Below are 27,287 nucleotides of genomic sequence, written 5' to 3'. Positions count from 1 at the left end.
CTCCCATTTACTTAGTTGAGAGGGGCTTCAGCGCCGTCCAACAGATCCTTTCTAAGGAACATGTTGAAGATCACTGAGCGCGGCGATTTAAGAATGAGATTAAACAAATGGTTCCAGACATCAAGAAATTGGCATCAGCTCACCAAGCACAAGGCAGCCATTGATGTTCTTTTTTTGCTTATGTGTACATACATTTTCTTCGTTAATAATTGTCTCAGCTCTTATCGTTGTATTTGCTTGCATTGGATTTCACGTTCCAGTTTGAGTTTTTGGTTTCGTTTTCAAATTCTTGCTGTGCTCTGTAAATCATTTTGTGTGTCTTTTTGTATTGTACTTTTTTAGCATGCACTCCAGTTCGATATTATATTTTATTGGTTTTATAGTTTCATTTTTTGTTGTTGTGATCTTCATGTAAACTTTTTTTGTGTATGTATGTATGTATGTATGTATGTATGTATGTGTATATATATATATATATATATATATATATATATATATATATATATATATATATATATATATATATATATATATATATATATATATATATATATATATATCTTCAGTTAAGGCATTAAATTTGTCGCTCTGATTTTTGTTGCTTTCCTTTTGTAAAATAATTCTTTGTGTCTTTTTAACTCTTTTTACAGTGTGCATGAATATATATTTTCCTCGAATCTTAATTTAGTTTCAGAGTTTTCATCTTGAAATTCTTAGTTCCTGCATTGCAATTTGTTCTTATGCCCTTTTTATATTTCTTTTTGTGTCTTAAAATTCACTTGTAATTAAATCATTAAATGTTACACTTTTTTTGGGGCATTTCATTTTTTTGCAATTGAATTTTGTTTTCAGTGGTCATTGCATTTAACTGTCTTGAATAAATAAGATAATCATGAAATTCATGTATCACAAAGTTTGGGAGTAAAGTGATGGGTGGCATCAGAATTTTTCACACAATTGAAATATGGGAAAAAGACTTGAAATAAATTATTTGCATCGATATGTCCTGATGACAATTTTAAAGAAAACAAAAATGTGTTTGCATAAATTGAAGAATTATTTCCCTGTGTTGTAATTGAGAGGTTATGTTGGGGGAGGGGGGCGATGATAACTTCCTCAATGGCTCAAGGGGGCTATTCTTTCAAAAAGGTTAAGAACTGCTGATCTAGTGCATTGGATGTGTTGTGTTGCAAACAACTCACCTTAAATGCAAACTATATGAATCCAGAGTCTGTACATTTGTGTTCCATCTCAAATGCTGGTTGTTGTTTCCCCCCTCTAAATGAGGAATTCTTAAAGATTTGGCATAGTCAGGAATGATCTCTTTTGCCTACAAGGCAGAGCCAGGCTTGCTTGAATGGAACTTGCTATCTAATGTGTATGTGCAGATTTTGTCCTAAATAGCTCATGGCTCCTTTGAAATATCCCCCAATGAATTCAGTGAAATTAACTGCATTGTAAGCTTATAGTGAAAGATCAGAGGATTGAAACCTTCCAAAACTAAATTGGTTAGTAGGTTAGCTCTGTGCAAAATATGTTAGAGTAAAAAAGTAGTTTTTGGATTACAAAAGTAACATCAATTTTTGTGACTGTGCTTAGCAGCACTGGAATATGTTGGTAATTCTATTGCTTTCCTCGAGCAGAAATAATAACAGAACCTGTCAAATTCAATGTACATTCCATGCCTTACATAATTTGTGTTTCTTATTTTTCAACACTGAGAAAGCAGGGCTGGCAGATAGCCATTGGAATTGCTAGCAAACAAACCACGAGGAATAAGAACAAAGAAGAAGAAGGGGGCTTTAAACAAAAAAAAAATGAATGGAATTATGAAGCTGAAACACCAGCTCTGCCACACACACCCTCCAGTCTACTGGATTAGGGCTAATGCTATGGACATCAGGGGAAATTCACAGATGCCCTGGCATTAAAATGGTACTTTAAATTATGAGTGAGATATGAATTACAGCCATTTAGTTGGAAAACTAAACAAGACAGGCAAGTCCCAAAGCCTTCTTAATCCTAGCAGGATTATTTTTATTTATAAACCATTTAACAGTTTTAATCCTCCATTATTAAGGATAAGAAAGTTGAATGGCATAGTTAGGCCCGGTTTCCCTGCACAGTGGTAGTCTAACTGAAGCAGGAAACAAGCAGTCCAGATCAGCTGACTGGTGGGAAAAATGGGTGCCGTGTTCCCTGGCTACATCAGTTATACTTTTGTGATCAAGAGTCATGAGTTGCCCAGCTGGATGTATATTATTAGGAAATGTTGAAAAGCACCTGACTCCTGTGCTAAACACCAGAGTTTATTTTGGCTCCCTGAAATATCCTTAGGCACTAGCTGAGTGCACATTGAACAGCAAATATTAACACTTTATACAATAGAGACTGATCTACATTTCACTTTTATTGTTTGATACTCCTTATTTTTCTACATCAAACAATATCAGTGATTTTCCATGGAGAGCCTCTAGACTTTCTCTGTGGACTGGCATTAGAGCACCAGCATATGCAAAGATAAGATCATTCTTTGCTTATATTTAACTGGCACAAAAAATTAAGAATAAAAGAACCTCTTAGTTAGATCTGGGCAGAGAAGCATTAAATCGGGTATTCTGGATTTATAAATTGCTAGCCAGACATTCATAAGCAAACTGTGAGTGTGACACTGCTCTCTGTGCACCTAGCATTCACAACTGCTCTACTTATAAAATGGATACATAAAATTTAAGCATCCTGATTAATTATTGCCAGCTCCACAATCATTAAAGGTGAGTGTTATACTATAGGAGATAGAGGGATGTCTTTCCCACCACCTAATTAAAAACTTTCAAATACTTCAATTTCTCCCCATAAGATAGAGACAGTTATTCCCCCCCCCTCCTTTTTCCCATACTTCACTATTATCTCAAGAATTCTATTTCTAGAACAGAAAATTCTATCAAAAATGCTGGGGGTAAAATTAAACAGAGATGGTGTAACAGATCTTTCATACCTTCCTCAGGACAAACTCCAGTTCGTGGGACTGGTATGCTGGGTTCACAGACACCTGGAAATGCAGCAATAGTAAAATCAGGAACTAAGTAAGAACCAGTTTGCCAGTTCAAAATAAATAGAATCAATGCAAATTGGTTTCCTGGGCCTTGATCCAGAGGAAGCAGAGGTCCCTGAAGTGCAGTTCTTCATGCAGCCCAGTATTAACAAAGGAAAAAGTCAAACATCTTTTGGTAATATTGGCTTTGGAGAACCATGAAGGTAAATTAACAACATACATCCTGTGCATTTTAAAGCATTTATCTTCTCACTTGGGAAACTTTTGCTTTTATCTATATGTATTATTGCTTTAGTTCTGCTCCCCATCATGGAAATTTCATTATAATATAGAATAGAATAACAGTTGGAAGGGATCTTGGAGGTCTTCTAGCCCAACCCCCTGCTTAGGCAGGAAACCCTACACCACTTCAGATAAATGGTTATACAACTTCCAGTGTTGGAGCATTCACAACTTGTGGAGGCAAGTTGTTTCACTGATTAATTGTTCTCTCAGGAAATTTTTCCTCAGTTCTAGGTTGCGTCTTTCCTTGATTAGTTTCCACCCATTGCTTCTTTTCCTGCCCTCAGGTGCTTTGGAGAATAGCTCCAAATACTCCCTCTTCTTTTGATATCCCCTGAGATATTGGAACACTGCTATCAATCATGTCTCCCCTGGTCCTTCTTTTCATTAAACTAGACATACCCAGTTCCTGCAACCGTTCTTCATATGTTTTAGACTCCAGTCCCCTAATCATCTTTGTTGCTCTTCTCTGCACTCTTTCTAGAGTCTCCACATCTTTTCTACATCGTGGGGACCAAAACTGGTTGCAGTATTCCAAGTGTGGCCTTACTCAGAGGCATTATAAAGTGGTATTAATACTTCATGTGATTCTATTCCTCTGTTTATGCAGCCTAGAACTGTGTTGGCTTTTTTGGCAGCTGTTGTACACGGCTGGCTCCATATATGATGATGGAGGAGGAGGAGGAGGAGGAGGAGGAGGAGGAGGAGGAGGAGGAGGAGGGGAGGAGGAAAAGATGATCCTGCACTTAGTGATATCTGAAGTTCTTTCCAGCCCTTACATTATATATTCCTATGAAGTAAGTCCTCTTTAGTTATCTGTTGTAATATAGTAATATTGTACAAATAGAAAGTGCACCATTTTCAAGTCCTCTTGTCCTCCACATTAGTTAGTTTCACAATCCCTATCCTTTGCAACGTAAAGCAATGTTTTCTACAATGCAAGCATTCTTGCCAATTTTACCCCAAGGTTGGTGAAAGATGTGGAATATTTTTAAAATAAAATCTGTGCAGCTATGTTCCTAGAGTTCACAAGTAACACAAAAATCATAGTTATTTTTCATGCAATGTTATACATGCTTCTTTTTGACTATTTGTTGATGTAAAACAATCTGCCACAAACATATTAAAATCCTGTTTTTTATATTTCACAATAGTAATCAATAGCAAGGAAGAGGCTCAAAAACACAACACATGATATACATGAAATCAGTTTTAGGACTTCAGCTGCTTGTAACCAAGGTGTGAATGGTTAGACTTCAACTTCTTCCTCTGCTTTAGCCTGATGTTCTAGCTGGACCTCATCTACCAAAGCCCTCAATTGGTAGAGTAAATTGCTGCTTTATTCCTTTTGAATAGTTTCCTATTTCTTAGGTTAGGAGAAGGGCATCAGCAAGGAAGCGGTGTGTGTCAAAAAATTCAAGATGGTAGCCATGGCCATATAATTAGAACTCTGCCTCTTCTTTTTGAGTTGCATGCACAATCCCTGTAAAAATAGGAATAGGACTTCGACTGTCAGTTCCATCTGACGTCTTGCCCAAGTGGAAAGGCTAGAAGTGGGAAGTCATTTTTACCTCAAGGGAGATGGAAAAATTATTTTATGGCTGTATCGGTAAACTGCAAAAGTAAATAAATCATGGCCACAGAGGGCAGAGCAAGCAATAACCAGAGGGAATGAAGTTCCTTGCCCAAGGGCACAATAGGCGGCAAGAGTGAAGGGACTAGCTTGGAATGAAATGGTGCACCCAAGTCACCTGGATGGCACTGGCACAACAAGCTATCGAAAGTCAGAAAATGCTGACTTTTATTGCATAGAATAAAGATGGGTGGGGATTGCTTTCCTGCTGGGTTGGAGGTGAATAGAGGTCATTGCATGTCCCTACCCTTGAGAAATCGTCATGGTCATTGTGTGTGTTGGGGCAAGCTGTTTAAATTTCCCCCTTTTTTGGAAGTGGAATACACTGGTCAAAAAACACCTCTTCAGTTGACAGCATTCTACACCAGGAAGCTAGATTGTTTTCAGCTGTGTAGCAAGTGCAATGATCTCCAAAACTTATGCAAAATCACACCTGGTGCATGATAAACATTATTTAGATCTGCATGGTCCCTTCTCTAGTATAACAGCCTTATGCAGAGTCCTCCCTTAACCTCCCACCAGTGGTAGGTTCCTACCGGTTTGGACCAGTTCGACTGAATCGGCAGTGGTTTGGCTGCCTGGGTCGCTGGAACCGACAGTGACCCAGGACTGCCACGCCCCCGAACCGGTTCTCTGGCCAGCGCCTATGGTGCCGCCATCTTGTTTTTCACTTCTGTGCATGCGCAGAACAATTTTTATTGCACTGTGCATGCGGGCACAGTGCAAAGCGCATGCACAGCGCACCCATGAGCGAACTGGCAGTGGTGCCTGCTGAAACCCACCATGCCTCCCACCCTTCACTAACTGCTTACATAAGAGATGAACTTACCAGAATGATCCCTGCCTGGGCTGTAGCGAATTGCATTAGGACCCATGCATAATTGTTAGGACCCCACATTCCTAATCGGTCACCCCTTTTCAAACCAAGGGCCAGAAGCCCAGTGGCAGCTTCCTCCACCTGCAATTTTCAAAAGAACAGGAGTCTCAGCAAACTAAACTCCAAAGGTAAGGAATAATAGAATATATGAAATGAATACTCTGTGCTATGCAATACTGTAGCCACTCTAAGTGGTTTAAAGAAAAAAAATCGGCAATTTAACCTGCATTCCTACTCCAGATTTGAAAATATCAGTGGATGAAAATCTCCAGCATTCTTACATTTCTGAATAGCAGAAAATGTTTTTGGGTCCATGTTCAGATAGAAAACATGTAACCCAAGGAAGATGGATGTGATCTGAGGTCACATCAGGGCCTTTACTGCAGTGTTTAGATCTCCGATAGAATTAAGAATTAGGAATTGAAACATTAATTTAGACATTTAATAGATATAGTAAGAACCTTATTTTAACCAAAGTCTCATCAAGGTTTACTTCCACATTCTGTTTAAAGTTCTAAACCTTGGTACCCTTGAGCAACCAATCTTGAAATTTATGGATTTATTTATCTTTTACTTTAGGAACTATTTTATTCCCCCAAAGACTCTGAGTTTTACATTATATACCAGTGATGGCAAACCTTTTTGGCACCGAGTGTCAGAGACACAACCTGGAAGAGAAGCTGCCCAGAGAGCATGTGCATGCCAGGAAATGAACTTCCAGTTTCTGGCACACACATGCACACCGTGTAGCTGGTTTTCCGGTTGCTGATACACATGTGTGCACGACGAACAGCTGTGCTGCACACATGCGCATGCCGGAAACCAGAATACCAGCTTTTCTGGTTTCCAGCACTGCCACAAGTGCAAAGACCAGTTGATCATTGCTGCGCATGCGCCAGAGACCCAGAAGAGGAATGGGTGACACTGCACGTGCCAGGCGACATGGTTTCCCCATGCCACTTTGGGCACGTGTGCTATAGATTCACCATCACGGGTATATACAAAGGAAAATAAAATGAAGCAATCAAAAAGCATGCATGTCCAGAAGAGTGAAACAACCAAACATGTTTCAAAGCAACAAAACTACGAAGTTTGCTCAGCATCCACTCTAATCCCAGGACTGGGGGTAGAGCCATATTTTTAACACCTTCTACTACAGCTGTAGGTGGGAACCCTAAAGATCTCTGGGAGGACGCTATTCCAGAGGGCAGATGCCACAACAGAAAAGGTGGCTGTTTTAATCCTGACAAGTGACATTCTTTGATTGAAGGGACCTGCTGTGTGTCCATTCTGCTGAATCGCACTGGGATGAGGGGGGGGGGAGCAGAAATTATTGGATAACATATTAGGACATTTCAGACTGCAGTTTCCAAAGGCCAAAACCTCTGTAACATTTTGAAATGCATTTCTCTAGCAGCGTGGACAGCTTTTCTAATTATTTTATTATTTTATTTTATTTCATTCAACTTTAAAATGCAGCCAGTTCAACCTGTTACTTTTATTTACCCCTTCTATCCTTTTTAATTATTTTATTTACATACAAATTATTACTGAATAATAAATTGTCAACACCGGCAGTACAGAATCTGTAACAGTTACCTACATCTTGCTTAAATTGAGAAAAAGTTTTTCGGACACCTTCAGTTGAGAATACCAAGGCTTCTCTTTCTGGAAACCGGTGGGTAGTTTCCTCTAGGCACTGATCCACAGTTTTGGAAATAAGTGGGATGTCTGAAGGCCCATTGAGGTAGCTTTTTTTTATTACAGGTGTGGCAGGGCGAATATCAAGTGGTAGAGCACTGTAAAAGTAGCAAGAAAGAATTAAAAGTTATAAGCAGCAAAATCATTCACACTGGGAAGAAAACAAAGATTTATTGCACGAGATCAACAGAACTACTGCAAACTAACCAATAAAATATGAGAAATTATATAAAGATATAATGTTCCATTAATCATTTTCACTGTGACCCTGTATCTGATTTTCCATTTGACATCTGTGTCTTCATCAGCAAGATAATTTGCAAATGGATATACAGTATCTCACAATTAAATGTCTGTGAGCACCTGCTTGTTCTGATTGACACTGGTGTGTTTGTTGTTGTTGTTCAGTTACTAAGTGGTGTCTAACTCTTCATGAGCCCATGGACCATTGTATACCAGAGCTTCCTGTCCTCCATTGTCTCCCGGAGTTTGCCCAAATGCATGTTCATTGTGTCAATCACATCATCTAACCATCATCATCCTCTGCTTCCCCTTCTCCTTTTCCCTTCAATCTATCTCAACATCAGGATATTTTCCAATGAGTCCTCTCTTCTCATTTGGCAGCCAAAATAGTTGAGCTTCAGCTTCGGTATCTGCCCTTCCAAGGAACAGTCTGGATTTATTTCCTTTAGGAATTTATTTAGTTATCAGCAATTCTAAGGTATTTCATTTCTTAATAAGTGATAAGATTTTTTGCTTTTGTAAGAGAGCCAGAGTTCTATTTCTAGGAAACAGTGACAGCAGGATGGCTAAAGGTTTTTCAAAGTGTGAGGCTCACTGTTCCATAAAAACAAAGGGTAGGAAATTACACTGCTAAAGTTTAGCGGCAACTGTTGGAGATGCTTTCGTTTGGCAAACTGGGGTCATGGCCCCATTTGACTTATGGACCCCATGGATTCTCACTTGATGTATTCAAAGAACTTTATTTATTTGCAATCTCAAATATAAATCATAGTTCAGCCACAATATAGTCAGTTGAAAACTAGGGAGGCAAAATTTAAACCAATGTTAAGAAACCACATTTATCCTACCCTAAAGACAACCGTATAAGGTAAACCTGCAGTTTATTTTTCTCAAAAACAACAACATGCATGATTCCCCAGCTTATATCTTATTCATTTGTTTTTTGTTTGTTTGCTTGCTTGTTTGCTTGTTTATTAAATTCTTGAACATACTGTCAACCTAAATTATTTGGAGGAAAAAATGAACAATATACCAATATTGATAAATGAGAGCATTGGATCACTAGATTTTACTCAGCTTAGATAAAGTTCTGGCAGTTAACATTGGTACTAGAATACTGTGATTACTCCAGTCTTACTTTATACTTAGCTTGTTATTTAAACAGCTTTATTGCAATCAGGAAAACTCAATCAAGGTTTTTCCTGTTTAAGTTGACACAGAACTTGGGTATAAACTTTATCATATTTCTCCTTTCCTTTTGGTAAAACAGTGCAGGTTGATGAGACATTTCTAGATTCATATAAAACCATATGCCACTGAATTTTCATCAGCTAATTAGGATCCTCAAAATATTCTCCCACCAACAGGGACAATGTATTTTGTTAGCGAGCCAGGAAAACTTACCACAGTTCCAGGAAGTCATGGTAGCAACACTAGAGAGAAAAGGTTCTTGAACACACCTACCGTACTATGTGTTCTTACATGGTTCACAAGCAAGACCGTTCAGGAGAGATAGCTTAAACAGTGTTTCTCAGCCTTGGGCATTTTGAAATCTATGACTTCAACCCCCAGAATACCTCAGCCAGAAAGGCTAGCTGAGGAATTCTGGGAATTGAAGTATACACATGAAGTATACACAACACTAAGCAAGTGTAGACATACACTTGCTTAGAAGTTACCAATGAAGAATCCATTCTAACAGATGATGATTATAAGAAGAAAAATATCAAACCACTGTGGGAAAGCAAATATGGAAAACTCCATCAATGAAACGTGGCAATTGCATAATAAAACTCTTAGCGGACTCTAAGTGCAGCAGGTGACAGCAATTGTTCTCAGGAGATGTGCTCAATTTGAATGGGCTAAAGGGGAATCTGTGAAGTAGCTGAAAGGAATGGATGCTTACTGTAAGCATCAACAACAAAGGAAAGTAAGGTTTTTACAAGTTGTGTAAGTGAAAGCCTTTAATTATGGCATGCTTGTGTTGCCTAAAATTACAGTAGTTCAATACATTATTGTGACATAGCAATCTGCTAGTCAAGTGGAATATCATAAACAACATTTCTTCTCTGCCTCTGTCTTATGTGACACAACAATTATCTCAGTCTCACGTTCTTTGTGTGTGGGATACTACACAAAGTATTAGTTCAGAAAAGGGTAAAAGAAACACAACACACAATGCATATTCACTAAATACCAAAATTAAAGAATAGTGGTATTAGGAGTGGGCAATAAAATACCCCAGAACCTGGAATTTATTACATTACTGTTCAGTACTATATAGTTTCATCATTGTTTGTTTTGTAATTGTTTTACAGATTCAATCAGATACAAGCCTCTTCTTTCTTTCTTTAAGTCTTTTTGTCTAGGTTTCCACAAGAAATTTAAAGAGAAAAGCATTTGTGCCCATCTCTGTTTGAGTGGGATGCTTGTTAACTATATATTTTTTTAAAAAACATGTATATAGCTATTCCTCTAATACCAAACTGTGGGTGGCTGCCAAGACGGGACAACTAATAGTGTTTTGCAATCCCACAAAACATGATTGAACAAGAAGTTAAGATGGAATGTGACACCCATGCTGAATTGGGAAAGAATCCAGTGAGGAAAGGCAACACTGCTTTTTCCAGTCGATTATGGCACTGCAAAGGAATTGAATATCTTAGCAAAGCATTTCTCAGAGACCTGGATTGGCTTGCGCTCAGAAGTCCAAAGAAAATAATATAAAATTGTGCCAGGCTTATCTTGCTCTCTTCCAGTTCATGCAGTGAAAAAGATTCCTTCAGCTATACTTAAGAGTCAACAACACGCTGGAAGATTTTGTGCCCTTAAAACCTGGCACAAACAATAAATGTACCGGTAATACAGAAGCATAACTTCTGTACAGGTACAGTATATTATCCTTTTTTGGAAAAAGGAGGCTGCTCAATTTCTGCCTTTATGAAACTCACATCCTTTGAAAGAGTGATTAGAGGCTTAAGATGTAAAAAGGCTGATTAGGTTAAATAACTGAAGTATACATCTAGTGAGAAACTGCCCATTTTCCAATCAATTAATTATGGTAAAAAATTAAAGAAATGAATAAAATGTTAAGCAGCATTTTTTATTTTACTTGATTGCTGGGATCACCTATAACGGTGATGGTAAAACTTTTTCGCCTTGGGTGCCAAAAGCACACGTGTGTGCTATTGTGCGTGCCCGCGTGCCCACCCTTATAAGTTAATGCTCTCCCATGCACCATGCCACATGCGCATGCGCGTGTGACACCCCCCCCCCTGTGCCATGTGTATGTGTACACAGCTTTCTTGGAGCAAAAATGGCTTCCCCGCCCCCCAGAGGCCCTCTTGAGGCTGGAAATGGCCCATTTTCCGACTTCCAGTGGGCCCAGTAGGTCTGTTTTTTGCCCTCCCCAGATTCCACAGGCCTTCTAGAAGCCTGAGGAGGGCCAAAATGGCCTCCCCTGCCCCGTCTCGTCTCTTCCTCAATCCACAAAATGGAGGCTCTCCAGAGGCCGGAAACAGCCCATTTTCCAACTTCTGGGTTGCCCATTGGGCAGTTTTTCTCCCTCTGGAGGCTTCAGGAGGCTTCCCTGAAGCCTCCGGAGGGCGAAAAATAACCCAACATGCAACTGGAAGTCTGTTCCCATCTTCTGGTTTGCACGTTGGGCAGTTTTTCACCCTCTGGAGGCTTCAGGAAAGCCTCTGGAGTGTGAAAAATGGCCAAAAAGTAAGGCCAAATATAAGCTGGTCAGCACGCGCATGCGCACTGGAGCTGACAGGGCAATGCCTCGCGTGCCCTCAAAAATGGTTCGCCATCACGGACCTATAAGCAATGATCTAATCTTATCGGAGAAGTTACTAATCAGACATGGCTAAGTTTAGATGACATATCCAGGCAGATCCTCATTTAGTAATTCCCACCCCTCTTTTCTCCCTATGAAATCCCAAATATCCCCCTAGTGGCAGATCAGTCTACTGCATTTGCATTTAAGGAATGAATCTGCCTCAAGCTCGATGAGGGGAGGAAATGAACACTGGAGATTTCTAGATTCTGCTTGAAAATAGCATGCTTGTTTCTTTTGGCTAGATGTAATAAATAATATTTTGAATACTTGACTTTTAGGTGATAATAATAAATTTAATCTACTCCCTGGGGCAAAATGACACGATTATCTTTAGGAATTGAGCTGAATTCTTTAGTCTAAAATAAAACTTTCAGAAACATCTTCCATAGCATATAAATCTTCTATTAAGGGTTCATTTTATGAAGTTTGCAAATTTTATTTTGCGGTGCCTATAATATTAGAAGAATTAGGTATTCCTAACTCAGTTGCAAGCTGCACTGTTGAGAATATATGTAGTTATCTTTCAGATGGGTCATCCACAATTTAAAGCAGAAATTGGGACCAGAATTTCTATTGCTAAGCAAGAGGTTTGCCCAATTTTATGACTTTATTTTGCTACAGTTGTTAAGCAAATCACTGCAGTTGTTGAGTGAATTAAGTGATGGTTATGCAAATGCAGCTTCCTTCACTGACCACTTGTCAGGTATAGTAGGAAGGTCAAAAAAGGCAACCACATGACCCTGGAACACTGCAACCATTATAATTACATGCCAGTTGCCAAGTGCCCAAATTTCGATCAGATAATGGTGGGGATTCTGCAATGGGGACAAGTGCAAGGGCTGGTTGAAAGTCACTTTTTTTAATGCTGCTGTAACTTCAAACACTCAGTAAATGAATGGTTGAAAGTTGAGGGCCACCTGTAAAAAGAAAGTCTGGAGATATTTATTTACAAAGCTTGAAATGTCTGCTGCACCTAAAACTTCAAATAGCCATTTCAATTATTGTTTCCACCAGCTGGTATGCATAATTTGGTCTCCTGTTGTATTAGATTGATTCTGTTCTATTTGGTCCACCCTATGGCATTCTTGAGTCTTTCTAAATAAAGACATTTGTTGTCAAATACAGTAGGTTCTTCTCCTGCTTTCTTATCTCAGGCCAAACTCACCAAACAATAAACTCACAAAATAAATAGATGAGTAGTCTTACCCCACTGGAGGGCTACGTGGCTTTTTTCCATTTCACAGAACCAGCAATTCCTTAAGGTGACTTAAGGCAGCAACTAAGCAATTTTCAAAGGTTGCCAAATGTAAAAAGACATTTAGTATCTCTTCAATAGTATTATCCCAAAGCAGATACTAGAAAGTTGATATACACTTTCCCCCCAGCTTGGGACCTTGATTGCAAGAAGCAACTAGGAACTGGCAGTACTTTGACTTGGTACAGAAACCAAAATTTTAAACCGAGGAGACTCAAGGAAAGTTGTATATAGGAAATGATGAAAACATGGATGAAAAAAAGGAAAGTGTTCTTTCTAAAGAAATGTGCATTTTCACTAAATATTCTATTATTCTTAATTTCTCAAGTTCATGGAAATCAACAGGTATTCTCAGGAGAAAGTAAAAGCTGCAGTTTTAAAGATGTGTTGAAAAAAGATCTTTAATAGCTGCAGAAAACTGGACTGACTGATATTGACTGATATTGCTTCCTAAAAGTACAGAATAACATCCTTCTTTTCCAATAGAGCTGCTTAATTTGTTGAGTAAACGTGCATGTGATGTTTTATAGTCTACACATTCAGATAGTTTTATGTGTAATTTGAAAGAGGGTCTTTATTGTATAGAAAATTAAACTCTTTGGAAATGGGGCAAGTTGTAGCAAAACTCCCTGAGTGTGTCTTCGATAAAACATTACATAACCTTTGTAGTAGGTTTTTGTTACTCATGTATTACTTCACTATTATGTATTACTTCCAGCCATGGTGGTGCAGTGGTTTGAATGCAGTATTGCAGGGCTAATTCTGCCATCTGTCAGCAGTTCAATCCAACCAGCTCAGGGTTGACTCAGTCTTCCAAGATTGGTAAAATGAGGGCCTAGATTTTTGGGGGCTGTAAAGCATTATGATGTAATATATAAGTCTAAATGCTATTGCTATTTGCTTTTCCACAGTGCTAACATATTTTTCTGACTTTTTAAAAGAAATATATTAGAATAATAGCAAACCAGATGTGAGTTCCTACCAGTTCGGACCAGTTCGGCCGAGTAGGTAGTAACTTGGCTTGCCACAATCCTGAACCGGTTCTCTTGGCAGCACCTATCTTGTTTTTTGCTTCTGCGAATGCTCAGAAGCATTTTTTAGTACTGCGCATGTACGCATAGTGCACGTCAAGCAAGCATGTGCGCAAAGCATGCAAACAGCGCATTCCTGAGCAAACTGGCAGTAGCAGCAGCAAACCACTGTGTATGTTAAAAATTGTTATACCATTAAACTCACATAATAGAATTGTCAGGGTTTCAAGTAACATACACATAGCAAACAAAACTCCGAGACAGGTAGATTCCTCAAAGAATAGGTTTATTGAATAAGCCATATTGGCACAGGGTAGTGAAAACCAATTCTAAACGTTCCCGTGGTTTTCACCTAATTAAAAGTTGTACACTTTCTCAAAACAATCAGTCACATGGTCCAATCAGGATACAGCCCAGTTGCTAAGCGACCTCAGTCCCCTCCTTCCAAGCACCTGATGAAACGTCCTTGATTCCCAAGAAAAAAGTATTTCATTTTGGCTACAAACCCCAGCTATCTCTTCTCCTCCCCTCCCTGTCCCTTAGCTCCAGTTGTGGCAGCCCTGAAGCCTCAAAATGGCCTCAGTCAGGTCAGCTTCGGGTTGACAGGAATATATATCATTGTAAATCCCATTAACTATCTACCAGTCAAACTATGTTTGGATGAGTTGCCCATCTTCATCAGCAAAATGTGCTTCCAAATTCTATTTAACAGATTGGGATTGAGAATTATAATAGCATGATAATCCCTTTATTTATTTGTGGGGGCACGATGACTCAGCAGTTAAAGAAGGTGAGCTTGTCAGTTGGAAAGCTGACAGCCTGGGTTCGAGGCCTGAGCACTGTGTCTCGGGATGAGCTCCAGTTACTTGCCCCAACTCCTGCCCACCTACACGGAGCAGTTCGAAAGCATGCAAATGCGAGTAGATAAATAGGTACCACTTCAATGGGAAGATAATAGCCTCAACGTATAGTCATGCTGGCCATGTGACCATGGAAAGGGTCTTCAGAAAACACTAGCTTCCTTGGCTAAGAAATGGAGATAAGCACTATCCTATAGAGTCAGAAATGACTGGGCAGGGGAACCTTTGCCTTCATCTTTACCTACAGTACTTATTTGTAAATTTTATTGGCTGCCCATCTTGCAACACAATAACTCTCTAATTATAGTCCCTTCCTTGAAGGTTCTTTATAAGTAATCCAAGTGTAATCTTCAAATATTGCATTAACTCAATCAAAGATTCTTTTATTACATTTTCATTTTCCTTTATACAATCACTTAAATACTGTGCAGTTAAAAAAAAGAAGCAATAAACAACTCATAACACTTCTATCCTACATACACCCTTCCTTCTACCCCTCCAACTTTCATTTCTCCCTTCCAACAATCCCCTCTTCTACTTCCCCTCCCCCTCAGCCATTCCTTTCTCCCCTTCCCACCATCTCACCCTCCTTACATTCCCTTCTCACTCCCTCTTAATTCCCCCCTCTTCTTTCCCTCTACACCTCGCTTCGGTGTATTTCTAGTATTCATTGGTCTATTTGTTTTGTACTAAAACAAAAGAAAAATAAAAGGAAAAGAAAGAAGAAAAGAAAAAAAGAAAAAAAGCAACAGTATCCAAGTGCATTCATTGTTCTGAAAATTGAGTCTATACTTCCACCCTCCCCCCCCACCCACCCCCTGAACCCCCCTCCCTGAACCCCTTCCGACTTCCCAGGTCCCATTCCCGGCATCGTTCTTTATCAAGCAAAGTCTGGAGTATATTGAAACCAAATAGATTAGAAGTTACAAAATAATAAAAAATAATAAAAAATAAAGAACAAAAAAGAAAAGAATAATAAAAAGAAAAGAAAAAAAGGGGGGGGAACCCCCCCCCCCAAGAAAGAGAAGTCAATATACTCTCTAACATTAACCTCAGCTTCTCATTATTTTTAAAATCTTAAACAATGTCTTTACCTGCTTCCGCATATAAATTCTATACCTCCCATCCTGCCTTTACCCGTGTCCGCATATATATTTTATCCTCATCCATTGCTCCTCTCATATTTACTCCACCCTCGTGTAGACTCTCCAGATAATCTTTCTTAACCTTGTATTCAAATAACAATTTATACAAAAATCAGCTTACATTCTGGATCAAGATAATCTAATTGAACTTTCACTACCCTTCCATCTACCCCACGCACCCGACTCCATTCATCCCAAACCACAATCCAAGAAAACTATGATCTCCGCTCTCCTCGCCCCAAAGAGTAGATCATGCGCAGTTTAAATTAAGATTCAAACAAGTCTTATATAAGTCCCATACAATATATGTCCAAATTCAGCACCGCTTCTTTCAGTCTTAATATCTCTTCATCGGTATACAGCTTTGTCATTTTATACCAGACAGGAGTCCTGAAATTTTATTCAAATTAAAAATTTAAGAAGTATTTTAAAGGCATAGCTGGATCTTTATTCTTTACTCTTCTGCCCTTCCGGAAAGGGAAAGCAACACCCTCCGCCTTGTAGCCATGTGTCCCGCTGCTTATCTTCTCCTTCTCCTTGTCTTTCTCCAAGTCCGGGTGAATCAGGAAGTCCCGCCTTCAGAGTTTTGTAGTAAAAATCTCGGGCTTCGCAAACAGAATTGAGACGATATTTTTGGTTCTCAAATGTGACTGTGATACCAGATGGCACTTCCCATTTATATTGTATCTGAGAATCTCTGAGTTTTTCAGTTAAGAAAGTGTAGTCTCTCCTTGCTCTTAATATTTGAGATGGTATTTCTTTAAAAACAATCAAGTCCTGTCCATCGATTCGCAGCCTGTTATTGTAGAACTTCTGTATTATCGCATTTCTGGATTCTCTTGTGGTGAAATATATAATTATGTCCCTCGGAAGCTGTCGTTGTTTTGCTACACACGAGTTCTGGCGATAAATTTTTTGAATCTGCCAATCAAAGTTAAATCCTGGACTTCCCACCGAACGTCTGAAAGCTTCAAAAAAGGTCTGTTTCAAATTCTCCTGTTCCTTTTCACGCAATCCTCTGACTCTTATTGCAAACGCAGTCTTATTGTAATTTATCATAACGAGTTGTTTTTGAGCATTTTCAACTTCCTGTTGTAACGTTTGAATTTTAGATGTCAAATTAGAATTAGTTTTTTCCAAAAGTTCCAATTTGTCCTCCATTTCAGAAACATAGCCTGTCATAACAGTCATAACTCTGATCGTATCTTCCCTTGTTTGAGCAATCTTGGCGTCCAGTTTATCATATAAGTCCGATAAAAGTTGTTTAATTTCCTGTCTGAACTCTTTAAGGGTTTCAAAAAGAAATTCTTGCGTTAAGAGATCTCCAGTAGAGGGCGTGGGAGGCAAGGGCAGCGATTTTGTAACAATTTCTTGAGATGTATTATTAAGGAAACGCTTAGACTGCTTCGATTTGGGAGCCATTATAAAAAACGCACAAACAAACAAAGTCTCTGCTCCCCTCGGTTTTAAATGGGATACTATTTATAGACTTTTAACAGTTAATAGGGAGAAGTCTTCAGGAGAATAGAACTGATTGAGTGTGTCATATATCAAACACAGAAGCTATAAAATCGCCATCTTGTAACGCAGCTGGATAAGAAAGCCTTTTACAAAATTGAAGCTGGTATTTTGAATAGTAATAAGAAAAAAATTTACAACTTCAAGTTAATATTTGGTTTTGAAGCCATTTCAAAATTTATCTGCCTGCAGTTAATAAAACTCTATTGCCTGAATATGCAGCTTTAAGTGAAGAGGCTGAATTCCCCTTTTATTTTGAAGTTAAGGCTTGGCAAAACTTTCAGTGAGTAAACATTGTAACAAGACCGTTCAGCAGATTCATCACCATTTAACTTCCAGATAAGCAAAGTTAATGAAGGAGTAACATTCTTGTAGAAATAAAGCTAATTAAAAAGCTTCTGCTGGCCTATTGTGAAACCAAAACATATGATAAGCAATCTCTTTTGTTTTGAATTCTTGTGAATTCTTGTGAGGATTAACAAAAAGTGTTCATTATTACCGGAGAAACCAGCCTGCTCGGCGCCATTTTAAAAGCCTCTAAGTAAATAATTTTTCGGAGGAGAAAAAGAAAAGAAGCTAAAATGTTGATAAACAATTATTGTGCACGGAAATGGATTCAGCTCGTGATAAGATTAAATCAAACAAAACTTTGAACTGAGTGGGGGAGACCTACTTTGTCCTGCACAAGGCAGTTTGAAGTTCCCAGCACGGACAGCCGTTCTGCCTTGGGCTAGCCCCCCTTTCCCTGCAAGCACAAAAGCTGCAAAAATCGAAGAGCATTTGCCAGCAAAACAGTTTCTTCTTTCCTTCTTGCCTGAAGGATAAGAAAACCTGATAAGACGTCAGATGGAAGATCCTCTAAACAGGTACGTAGCCAGGAATTCGGAGGCAGCTGATTTTTTTGCTGCCACCACCAGCAGGCTCCTCCCAGGAAGCCCCAAATATTGCATTAACTTATCATGATACCTATGCACCATTTTCTTCACAGAGGCAAATACTATAATTGCATTTTCCTTGACAGTTTTCTGTTTCTGAACAAGTATGTTTGTGTAATGCCTATAATTTGATTACTGTACTTTTGTGTTGGTTCAAATTGTGAAGAAGAAGAAGTGGATTAAGTATATTAATTAAATTATAAAGCTGTGGTTCCCAAAGTATGTATCGTGACACTCCAGAGCACTGCAGCAAATTTACAGGGGTGCCAGGTGATAACACAGTGAGAGCTGGCACCTGTCAGATACCACATGAACTGAAAATTTAGGGATGCTGTGAAAAAATTACGGGGGGGGGGGGGGACCATGAGCTGGGAAAGTTTAGGAATCTCTGATACAAATAATGCTTTAACTATCTTGGCTGATCTTGACTACATCTTGACACCTGTTAAATAAGCATTCTGCGCTTACTTCATAAAATGTCCTTGGCTGTTTGGGCCACAAGTCAAGTGGCTTTTTACCAGCAGTATCTTAACCTGAAGCACAAATGCAACACAAGCAATTATCTTGCATTCCACAGTAACACGATTTCATCACTTCATGACACTGTACTTTTAAATAGTACTTTGAGAAATCAGCAGCAACCTGTTCCTAAAATGTTTAGTATGTAAAAGAAGGCAGAATTCAAGGTCATGAAAAATTTGCTGTTTCAAATTGCCTGCCTGCAGCTATAAAAAATTGGCTGGTTGCTAATACACATGGGATTTTTACTCATCCATTACTCGGACCATAGAAATAAAATAGGTAAAATATAAAAAGAAGTGGAGAGGGGGAGCTGGGGTAGAGAGAGAGAAAGAAAGAGAAAGAAAGAAAGAAAGAAAGAAAGAAAGAAAGAAAGAAAGAAAGAAAGAAAGAAAGAAAGAGAAAAAAGAGATTTGCAATCATGGGAAGACTGCAAAATACATTCTTACCCAGACTTTTCTATCTATTTTTCAGCTTATTTCTCTACTTTAATTATTTTATGTTCTCTCTTCACTGTTAAATTTAGAACCACTAGTCTTTCAATATTATAATCCATAATATATTAAGAATCCAATTTTAGATAGTTGTAACCACTACAAAGTTGTGGGATGTGGATAAAAGGGAGACAAATGTTAACATTTTGTTATACGGTAGGCGAACAGGGAAGTTATATATCTTTGGGACTCAATTATAAACACCAGTTTGGTTAAATATGAGTCAGCCCAGTTAGGTGGCAGCACTTAGCTAATTGTTGGCTGTTCAAAAAGTTTAAGTAGAATTGCAGTCCTTGAAAGGAAGGCCAACAGGGCATCCCAAAATTGCACACTAGATTGGGACACTGGGGAGGGGGGGAATCCCAGAAGAGATGATAAACTACTTTGGTACTGCTGCCAAGAAAACTGCCTGGATGTGTCACTCAAGTCACCAGCACCTGAGGAAATCTAGGAGAGTATCTATGATGAACTGATACAGGGCTATAAAAGGGGCAAAGGGAATTCTCTGTAATCCTGGATAAAGGGTGATGCGCTGAGTTCAAACTCCTGTATTCTTTCTTTCTGAACACCATGCATTTCCTAACCTGCCACTGAATTAAACAGCTTTTTGGCAGCTGCCAGAGATTGCCAATGGTATCCAAATAGGTCAGGACATTTCTTCCTTTTTCCTGAATAGACATCCCCTTCAGCACCCCCGTTTGCTTCCTGCTCCTCCGAGGCTGTTTCATCCCACTTTTCTGGCAATTCTATCCCGTTTAAGACTCCTTTTCTGGCCCTCTATTTTCTTACATCTACTCAGGTGTCCCTCCTGACCAAATATACCGCTCAAAACATTCCAATAATACTTCCCTCAAATCTCTCCCCCTCCCCACCTCCATCTCTTTTGCCCTCTTTCTACCTGCCCACCCCACCCCCCGCCCTCTGTCTTTGCCCCTCGACTACGGACTTCCAAAGCCCCCCTTCCACTCGCCCTGTACCTGAGTCGCTGCACGCCCCGGTGGCTGCTTCGAGTCACCCCCAGGGTGGTCAAAAGCTCCCGAGCGACTCTTCTGAGCAAGGCGGTGGCGGTAGCCATGCGGTTCCCCTTCGCGCTACCGATGCAAGAGCAGCAGCAGTCAGATCCCCGTCCTGACTTCGGACCCTCGCGGAAGAGAAAGAGGCTGGAGTTGCAGCTGGAGCGCGGAGATAGCCGGAGGCGAGGCGGGAGGGCAAAGGGGCGGCGCCGCGCTACGCTTTCGCTCCCCGAAGTGGGGCGCTCAATTGGGCCAAGTTCTGGCTGGGCTCTGTCGCGTCAGCGAGAGAAGTGAAAGTGGGCGGCGATTTCCTTCTTTGGGACCAGCCACTCCGTCTCCCGGACAGGGCAGCGAGGTGGAGGGTGTTGGCCGGGCCAGCTGGGTTCTGCTGGGACGGTGGAAACCGCTCGTTTTAAGAACCCGGGGCAGGTGACTTCCTAAGGCGGAGGCGTCCTCTCCTCCTGCGCTGAGCGCTCCCCGTTTGCTGCCGCAGGCTCTGAAAAGATGGAAGAGGGAAGAGAAACTCCACGGAGAAGAACCTGCACCAAACCCAAAGGAGGCAACACGTGTTGTTATTTTTTTAAATCCTGGCAAGAAAGAAGGCGCTTCCCCCATTTCGAGTGCCGGAACCGGCTGGAGAAGCAGTTGGGTGGGACCGTGTCTTCCCTCGCTTCATGACAGCCAAAAGGCTGTCCGAGACTTACTTTTTAACGGACGGAATGGCCGGGTCCTTCTGAAGGGGGACTCCCAAGCGCTGCCGCCGCTTCTTCTCTCGAACGGCGATCGTCCGAGCCGCTTGTTTAATACTGTTAGTAGAGCCCCTAGGAAGCTGACTCGTCCATATCTAAAAGGGTCGTTTGTGGGATACATTTATGTTTATCTCCAAATGGCCTATGGGGGCAGAAGGCACTCTTCCCAAATTACCTCACGGAGAAGATGTTACAAATAGCAGAGCATATACAGTGAGATATAGTTAGGGAGGGATAACTTTCACACTTGAGGAATACCTTGGCCAACTGTGGTACCAGGGGAGAAGCACACATACACACTCCTCTTAGGATATTTTAATGTATTATGCCTTGAAATAAGTTTTTATAGGAGTAGATAACAAAATGCATATTATTGCAATTGTAATACTTGTAATATAAATAATGTTAATGCTATTTGATGAAAGCTATTGAGCCTCTATTTAAATAATGTTGTGGGTTGGCGGGGGGGGGGCGGTTGTAAAAATGTGTTGTTGTTAGTTATAAAGTGGGGCCGTCCCATCGCGAACCAATGGGCAACGTTCCTCCAGGCCTTCCTGTCCTCTATCATCCTCTGGAGTCCATTTAAGCTTACACCTACTGCTTCGGTGACTCCATCCAGCCACCTCATTCTCTGCCGTCCCCTTCTTCTTTTGCCCTCAATCGTTCCCAGCATCAGGCTCTTCTCCAGTGAGTCCTTCCTTCTCATTAGGCGGCCAAAGTATTTGAGTCTCATCTTTGGGATCTGGCCTTTTAAAGAGCAGTCAGGGTTGATCTCCTCTAGGACTGATTGGTTTGATCGCCTTGCAGTCCAAGGGACTCGCAGGAGTCTTCTCCAGCACCAGAGTTCAAAGGCCTCAATTCTTAGGTGCTCAGCCTTTCTTATGGTCCAACTTTCATAGCCATACACTGCAACTGTTAAAAAAGACATTCAATATTCAATATTCAATAATATTACATCAGTCACATTTGAATTAAAATACCTGCTCATATTTTCTTGCTTCGGAGCCAATCCATCTTAAAAGAATGGAAATACCACCTTTTGACTGACAACTTCAATTATTTTATTTGACTGAAATCAATACATAGTTTTGTCTAAATACTCAATATACTGTCACAATTGCACATATTTGAGAAATAGTGCTTTCTTCAAAATATATATTTAAATTTGAAACATTGATGCAATTTTTAGTGTACTGATGTTATTACATTATTTATTATTTTAACTTTGAGGCCATCCAGCCCCATAGCAATTCTGGATGGCTTACAATTAGAAGAGAAAACAAGGTATTTCAAGAAAAAAATCATCGAAAGTATGTTGGAAGTGACCTCAAAGACTGAACAGAAAAACCAAATAAAACAGCTGAAAGGGCTCAATCACATTGAAATCTAAGAGCTGGAAGAACAACTACTTCCTTAGCATGGTGAAGAAAATTAACAGATTAACAGAGTTGGAAGGGGCCTTGTAGGTCATCTAGTCCAACCCTTGCCCAAGCAGGAGACCCTGGCCGACACTATTTCTGACAGATGGCAGTCCAGTCTCTTCTTGAAAGCTTCCATCGATGAAGCTCCACAACTCTGAAGGCAAGCTGTTCCATTGATTGATTGCTCTGTCAGAAAATTTCTCCTTATTTCCAGGTTGAATCTCTCCTTGTTCAGTTTCCATCCATTATTCCTTATCTGAAGGAATATGAAAAGGGTAGCAGTTATATGAATACATGCTCTAACACAGTCTATACCTCTGAGAGTCTATGTTCTGCTTCATGACGAACATATGCATAATTTCTTAAAGTTGCGTCCTCAAGATACTTTGTTAATTTTTACAGCATTTTTGTTGTAATGGGCAACAGTATCACTCACAATTAACCCTTCACATGGACAGGATCTGTATCGTTACCATAGGTGTGCATTTCTTAAATATTTTAGCATCTTGGCAACCAAGAAAAAGAAGTGGTGCCTTCTAATTTGTTTGGAAGGGCACGACTCCCAGTATCTCTTGAGATACTGTACCTTTTCCAGAAGCCAAAATCAAAGAAATGTGATGCTTCAATCATATGATTGAGTATGATTTTTCCCTAAATTAAAAAAAGAGCTTTTTTTAGCTACTGAGGGATGTATGCTAGCTTTTGTCAAGCAGGGGGAATCTCCAAATACCATATTTTTATATAAGATGCACCTTTCCTCCCCCCCTAAAAGAGGGTGAAAAATTGGGTGCGTCTTATACACTGAATGTAGCCCCACCAACCCACTGGCCCCAACCCTTTGGCCTCTGCCTCCCAGCAATTTACCTCTTTGCAGCAAATGGGGCTTGTGGAGGTTTCAATAAACTATAGGAATCCCTGCAGCCTGTAACAGCTGATGATCGGGAGAAATTGAAAGTGAAACTTGCTGTTTCATTGGCAAATTGCTGGGAGGCAGATTTTTTTTTCTTGTGCTAATCAGGCTGTTTGCTGCAAGGAGGTAAGTCAACAACTATAAATGCCTATAGAATGTTCAAATTATTAGACTTATTTTTTTAAGACTGCTCTATTATTATTCTAGACAACTTAATAAAATGAAGCTTTTTAAAATAAATGCTTGATCTGAAGAGGCCCAATGCTGTTGTTTTAAAAAGTGCAAAGAATAACTATACTTTCAGAAAGCACATCATTTTAACAGCATCTATGCAAGTATAGTCTGAAATATAACACTACAAACAGTGTATATTGTCTGTACTGTTTGTTGCAAGGAGGCAAATTGCTGGGAGGGGAGGCAGAGGCAGTTATTTTTTACAACTAAAATACTCCATTTTCTTATATTCCAAAGAAGTAAAAAAGCTGAGCTGAGAATCAAATGTACAAGTAGTCCTTGACTTACGACCACAACACATTTCTGTTGAGACTGTTGTTAAGTGAATTGCACCGAATTTTACAAACTTTTTTACCATGGTTGTTAAACAAATCATTGCAGTTATTGCAGTTATTATGTGAACCATGCGCTCATTAAGCAAACTTGGCTTCTTCCATTCACTTTGCTAACCAGAAGCTGGCTAGGAAATGGTGATCACATGATGCTGGGATGCCACCATCATCATAGATTCAGGCCAGTTGTCAAGTGCCCAAATTTCGATCATGTGACTGTGGAGGATGTTGTTTTGATTGTAAGGGAGAGGACTGGTTTTAAGTCACTTTTTTCAATGCTGTTGTAACTTTGGTCACTAAACAAACGGTTGCAAGTCAAGGACTACCTGTAATTTTATCTTCAGGAGAGAAATTAAGAGTCTCATAAAACGTCAGACTTTGTTGAACAAAGAACACATACATAAATGGTCCTAGTTATAGAATTATCACACCTCATCTTCACAATATGGGCTAAAGAAAAGAAAAGAACAGCTGAAATTGTGGTTCAAAAGGGACCAAATGAGAGAGAAGGACTAGTTTTTTTGTGGAGGGGAGGGAAGGTTGAATTGGTGGTAGCTGGGGAGAAAAAAGAACAGCAAGACTTAGTCTCAATTTGGGAAATATTTTTAAAACCATCCCTTGCAAAGGAAGGGATGGTAGAATATGGGTAGTCCCTGACTTAAGACTGTTCAAAGTTCAACAGACAAAAGCTACTTCCAACCCTGTTGTAAACTTCTGACAGCCTGCTCCTCCCTCCTCAGAGTCACATGATCATGGTTTTGGCCACTCAGCAACCAGTCCACAGTCATGTGATGATGATTTACAATACCCATAGCAAACAATGGCTTTTTTACAAGCATGGCATTTTTATGTGACCTTTGGTTTACAATTGTGGCAACCATTTTATGACTGCCATGACTTCACAACCATAATTTCCAAGCTCAATTACAATTATAAGTCCAGGACTACTTGTACTACTTCAAAAAATGCCTGTGTTTGGATCCAGATATTACTTTTTGGTTACACATCACATGTTTTGTTTTCCTGCAGTGGTATTTATTGGTGATATCAACCCCCATTTTCTTTGTACATTGTACAGAATTATGATTTGGAATTAGTCTTTGGATATGCACATTGGCAAGTACTAGTTTGACCATCAAGTAAAAAGAATAGCCTCAAGGAAATAAACATATAAGAGAGTTCTTGTTTAGTTATGGTTGGAGGATCCCAGTATTCAATAGCAACCAACCTGAAAAGACCTCTCTGAGCCAATCCAAAGTGACATCTTGTTTTATGAACAGGTTATAATTGTGCTATCAGGTACATTTCATATTTACAAATGCATAATTGGGAATAGTGACCATAGAGAATGTGGGTTAAACAATCAATACCTGCCTAGATAGAATGCTTCAGTGGATTACACATTAACAATTAGACAATGAAAAATTCTGAGTCCTTTATGACGCTCTGCCAACTATGTCAAAGGAACACACTAGAATTGAGGGAGTTTCAACATTTCCATTCAATCCTACCTGAAACATTTGACCATAGGTTAACTAGGTTGCTAAATGATGCAGTTGTAAGGCACAACATTATGTGAATGTGCTGAGCTAAGATGGCTGTTCTAGGAGTCCCAGCTGACATCATTAAGTGAAATCTCTATGATTGCAGCATCCCATGGTCAAGTGATCGCCATTTCGACTTCCTTCTGGCATCTCAGTTGATTTTTCTCGTCAGAGGCCCGTAGCGAAGGTGGCAAATGGCAATCACATGACATGAGATGCTGCCCTAGACACGACTACAAAGTTTTTAGTTTAGTTTTTAGTTTTGCCTTTATTTGTATGCCGCCCTTTTCCCTGGGGGGACTCAGGGCGGCTCACAATTCAAAAGGGGGGGGGAGAAGACAAACAGTAGACAATACAGCATGTTAAAAAGAAAACACAACAGTCGCACAATTCGAATGGGGCTACAATCTTAACCCCAGGCCAGCCGGGACAGCCAGATCTTTAAAGCGGCGCGGAAGGACTGGAGGGTGGTGAGGGTCCGAATCTCCACGGGGAGTTCGTTCCAAAGGGTCGGAGCAGCCACCGAGAAGGCTCTCCTTCGGGTAGTTGCCAGTCTGCACTGGCTAGAAGATGGAATTCGGAGGAGGCCTAATCGATGCGATCGTATCGGTCTAGTGGAGGTAATTGGCAGTAGGCGGTCTCTCAAGTACCCAGGCCCACTACCATGAAGGGCTTTATAGGTGATAAGTAGCACCTTGAAGCGCACCCGGAGATCAACAGGTAGCCAGTGCAGCTCGCGGAGGATAGGTGTTACGTGGGTGAAACGAGGTGCACCCACAATCGCTCGCGCGGCAGCATTCTGGACTAGCTGGAGTCGCCGAATGCTCTTCAAGGGCAGCCCCATGTAGAGCACATTGCAGTATTCCAGCCTGGAGGTCACAAGGGCACGAGTGACTGTTGTGAGGGCCTCCCGATTCAGGTAGGGACGCAACTGGCGTACCAGGCGAACCTGGGCAAATGCCCCCCTGGTCACAGCTGACAAATGGTGTTCGAAGGTCAGCTGTGGGTCCAGGAGGACTCCCAAGTTGCGAACCCTGTCTGAGGGGCGTATAATTTGACCCCCCAGCCTGAGAGATGGAGTACTTGGCCAATTCGTGGGAGGGAAACACAGCAGCCACTCGGTCTTTTCTGGATTGAGCACAAGCTTGTTGACCCCCATCCAGTCTTTAACAGCATCCAGCCCCTGGCTCATCACATCCATCGCTTCGTTGAGTTGGCACGGGGCGGACAGATACAACTGAGTATCGTCCGCATATTGATGGTACTTTATCCCGTGCCGTCGAATGATCTCACCCAGCGGTTTCATGTAGATGTTGAAAAGAAGGGGGGACAGGACCGAACCCTGCGGCACCCCACACGTTAGGGGCCTAGGGGTCGATCTCTGCTCCCCAACTAACACCGACTGCGACCTGTCCGAGAGGTAAGAGGAGAACCACTGTAAAACAGCGCCTCCCACCCCCACCTCCCGCAGTCGTCGCAGAAGGATACCATGGTCGATGGTATCGAAAGCCGCCGAGAGGTCAAGGAGCACCAGGATGGAGGCGTGGCCTCCATCCCTGGCTCTCCAGAGATCATCGGTCAATGCGACCAAAGCGGTTTCTGTGCTGCAGCCAGGTCTGAAGCCAGACTGGAAAGGATCGAGATAAGACGTGTTGTGAATAACTAACTCTTAATATTCAGTGCTTTGAATAA

The 27,287-nt window shown here is 40.5% G+C and overlaps 1 protein-coding gene across 1 annotated transcript in view; it reads right to left on the bottom strand.

Annotated features, from left to right (window-relative positions):
- Positions 1–20,574, bottom strand: part of ACSF2 (acyl-CoA synthetase family member 2) — a 77,207-nt gene extending 56,633 nt beyond the window's left edge. Inside the window, exons 1-4 of the mRNA XM_014074196.2 lie at positions 20,370–20,574; positions 7,451–7,646; positions 5,800–5,928; positions 2,999–3,052 (exon numbers count right to left, since the gene is read on the bottom strand). Of these exons, the coding sequence (XP_013929671.2) occupies positions 2,999–3,052; positions 5,800–5,928; positions 7,451–7,646; positions 20,370–20,467 (477 nt within the window). The 5' untranslated portion in view covers positions 20,468–20,574. The remainder of the gene's footprint in view (positions 1–2,998; positions 3,053–5,799; positions 5,929–7,450; positions 7,647–20,369) is intronic.
- Positions 20,575–27,287: the final 6,713 nt, after the last annotated feature.

This window comes from Thamnophis sirtalis, unplaced genomic scaffold, assembly GCF_051295495.1.
Source record: "Thamnophis sirtalis isolate CommonGarterSnake01/CBP01778 unplaced genomic scaffold, rThaSir2_p1.2 scaffold_3, whole genome shotgun sequence".
NCBI lineage: Eukaryota > Metazoa > Chordata > Lepidosauria > Squamata > Natricidae > Thamnophis > Thamnophis sirtalis.
Note: the sequence above shows the minus strand (reverse complement) of the source record. Positions and strands in the feature narration are given on the sequence as shown.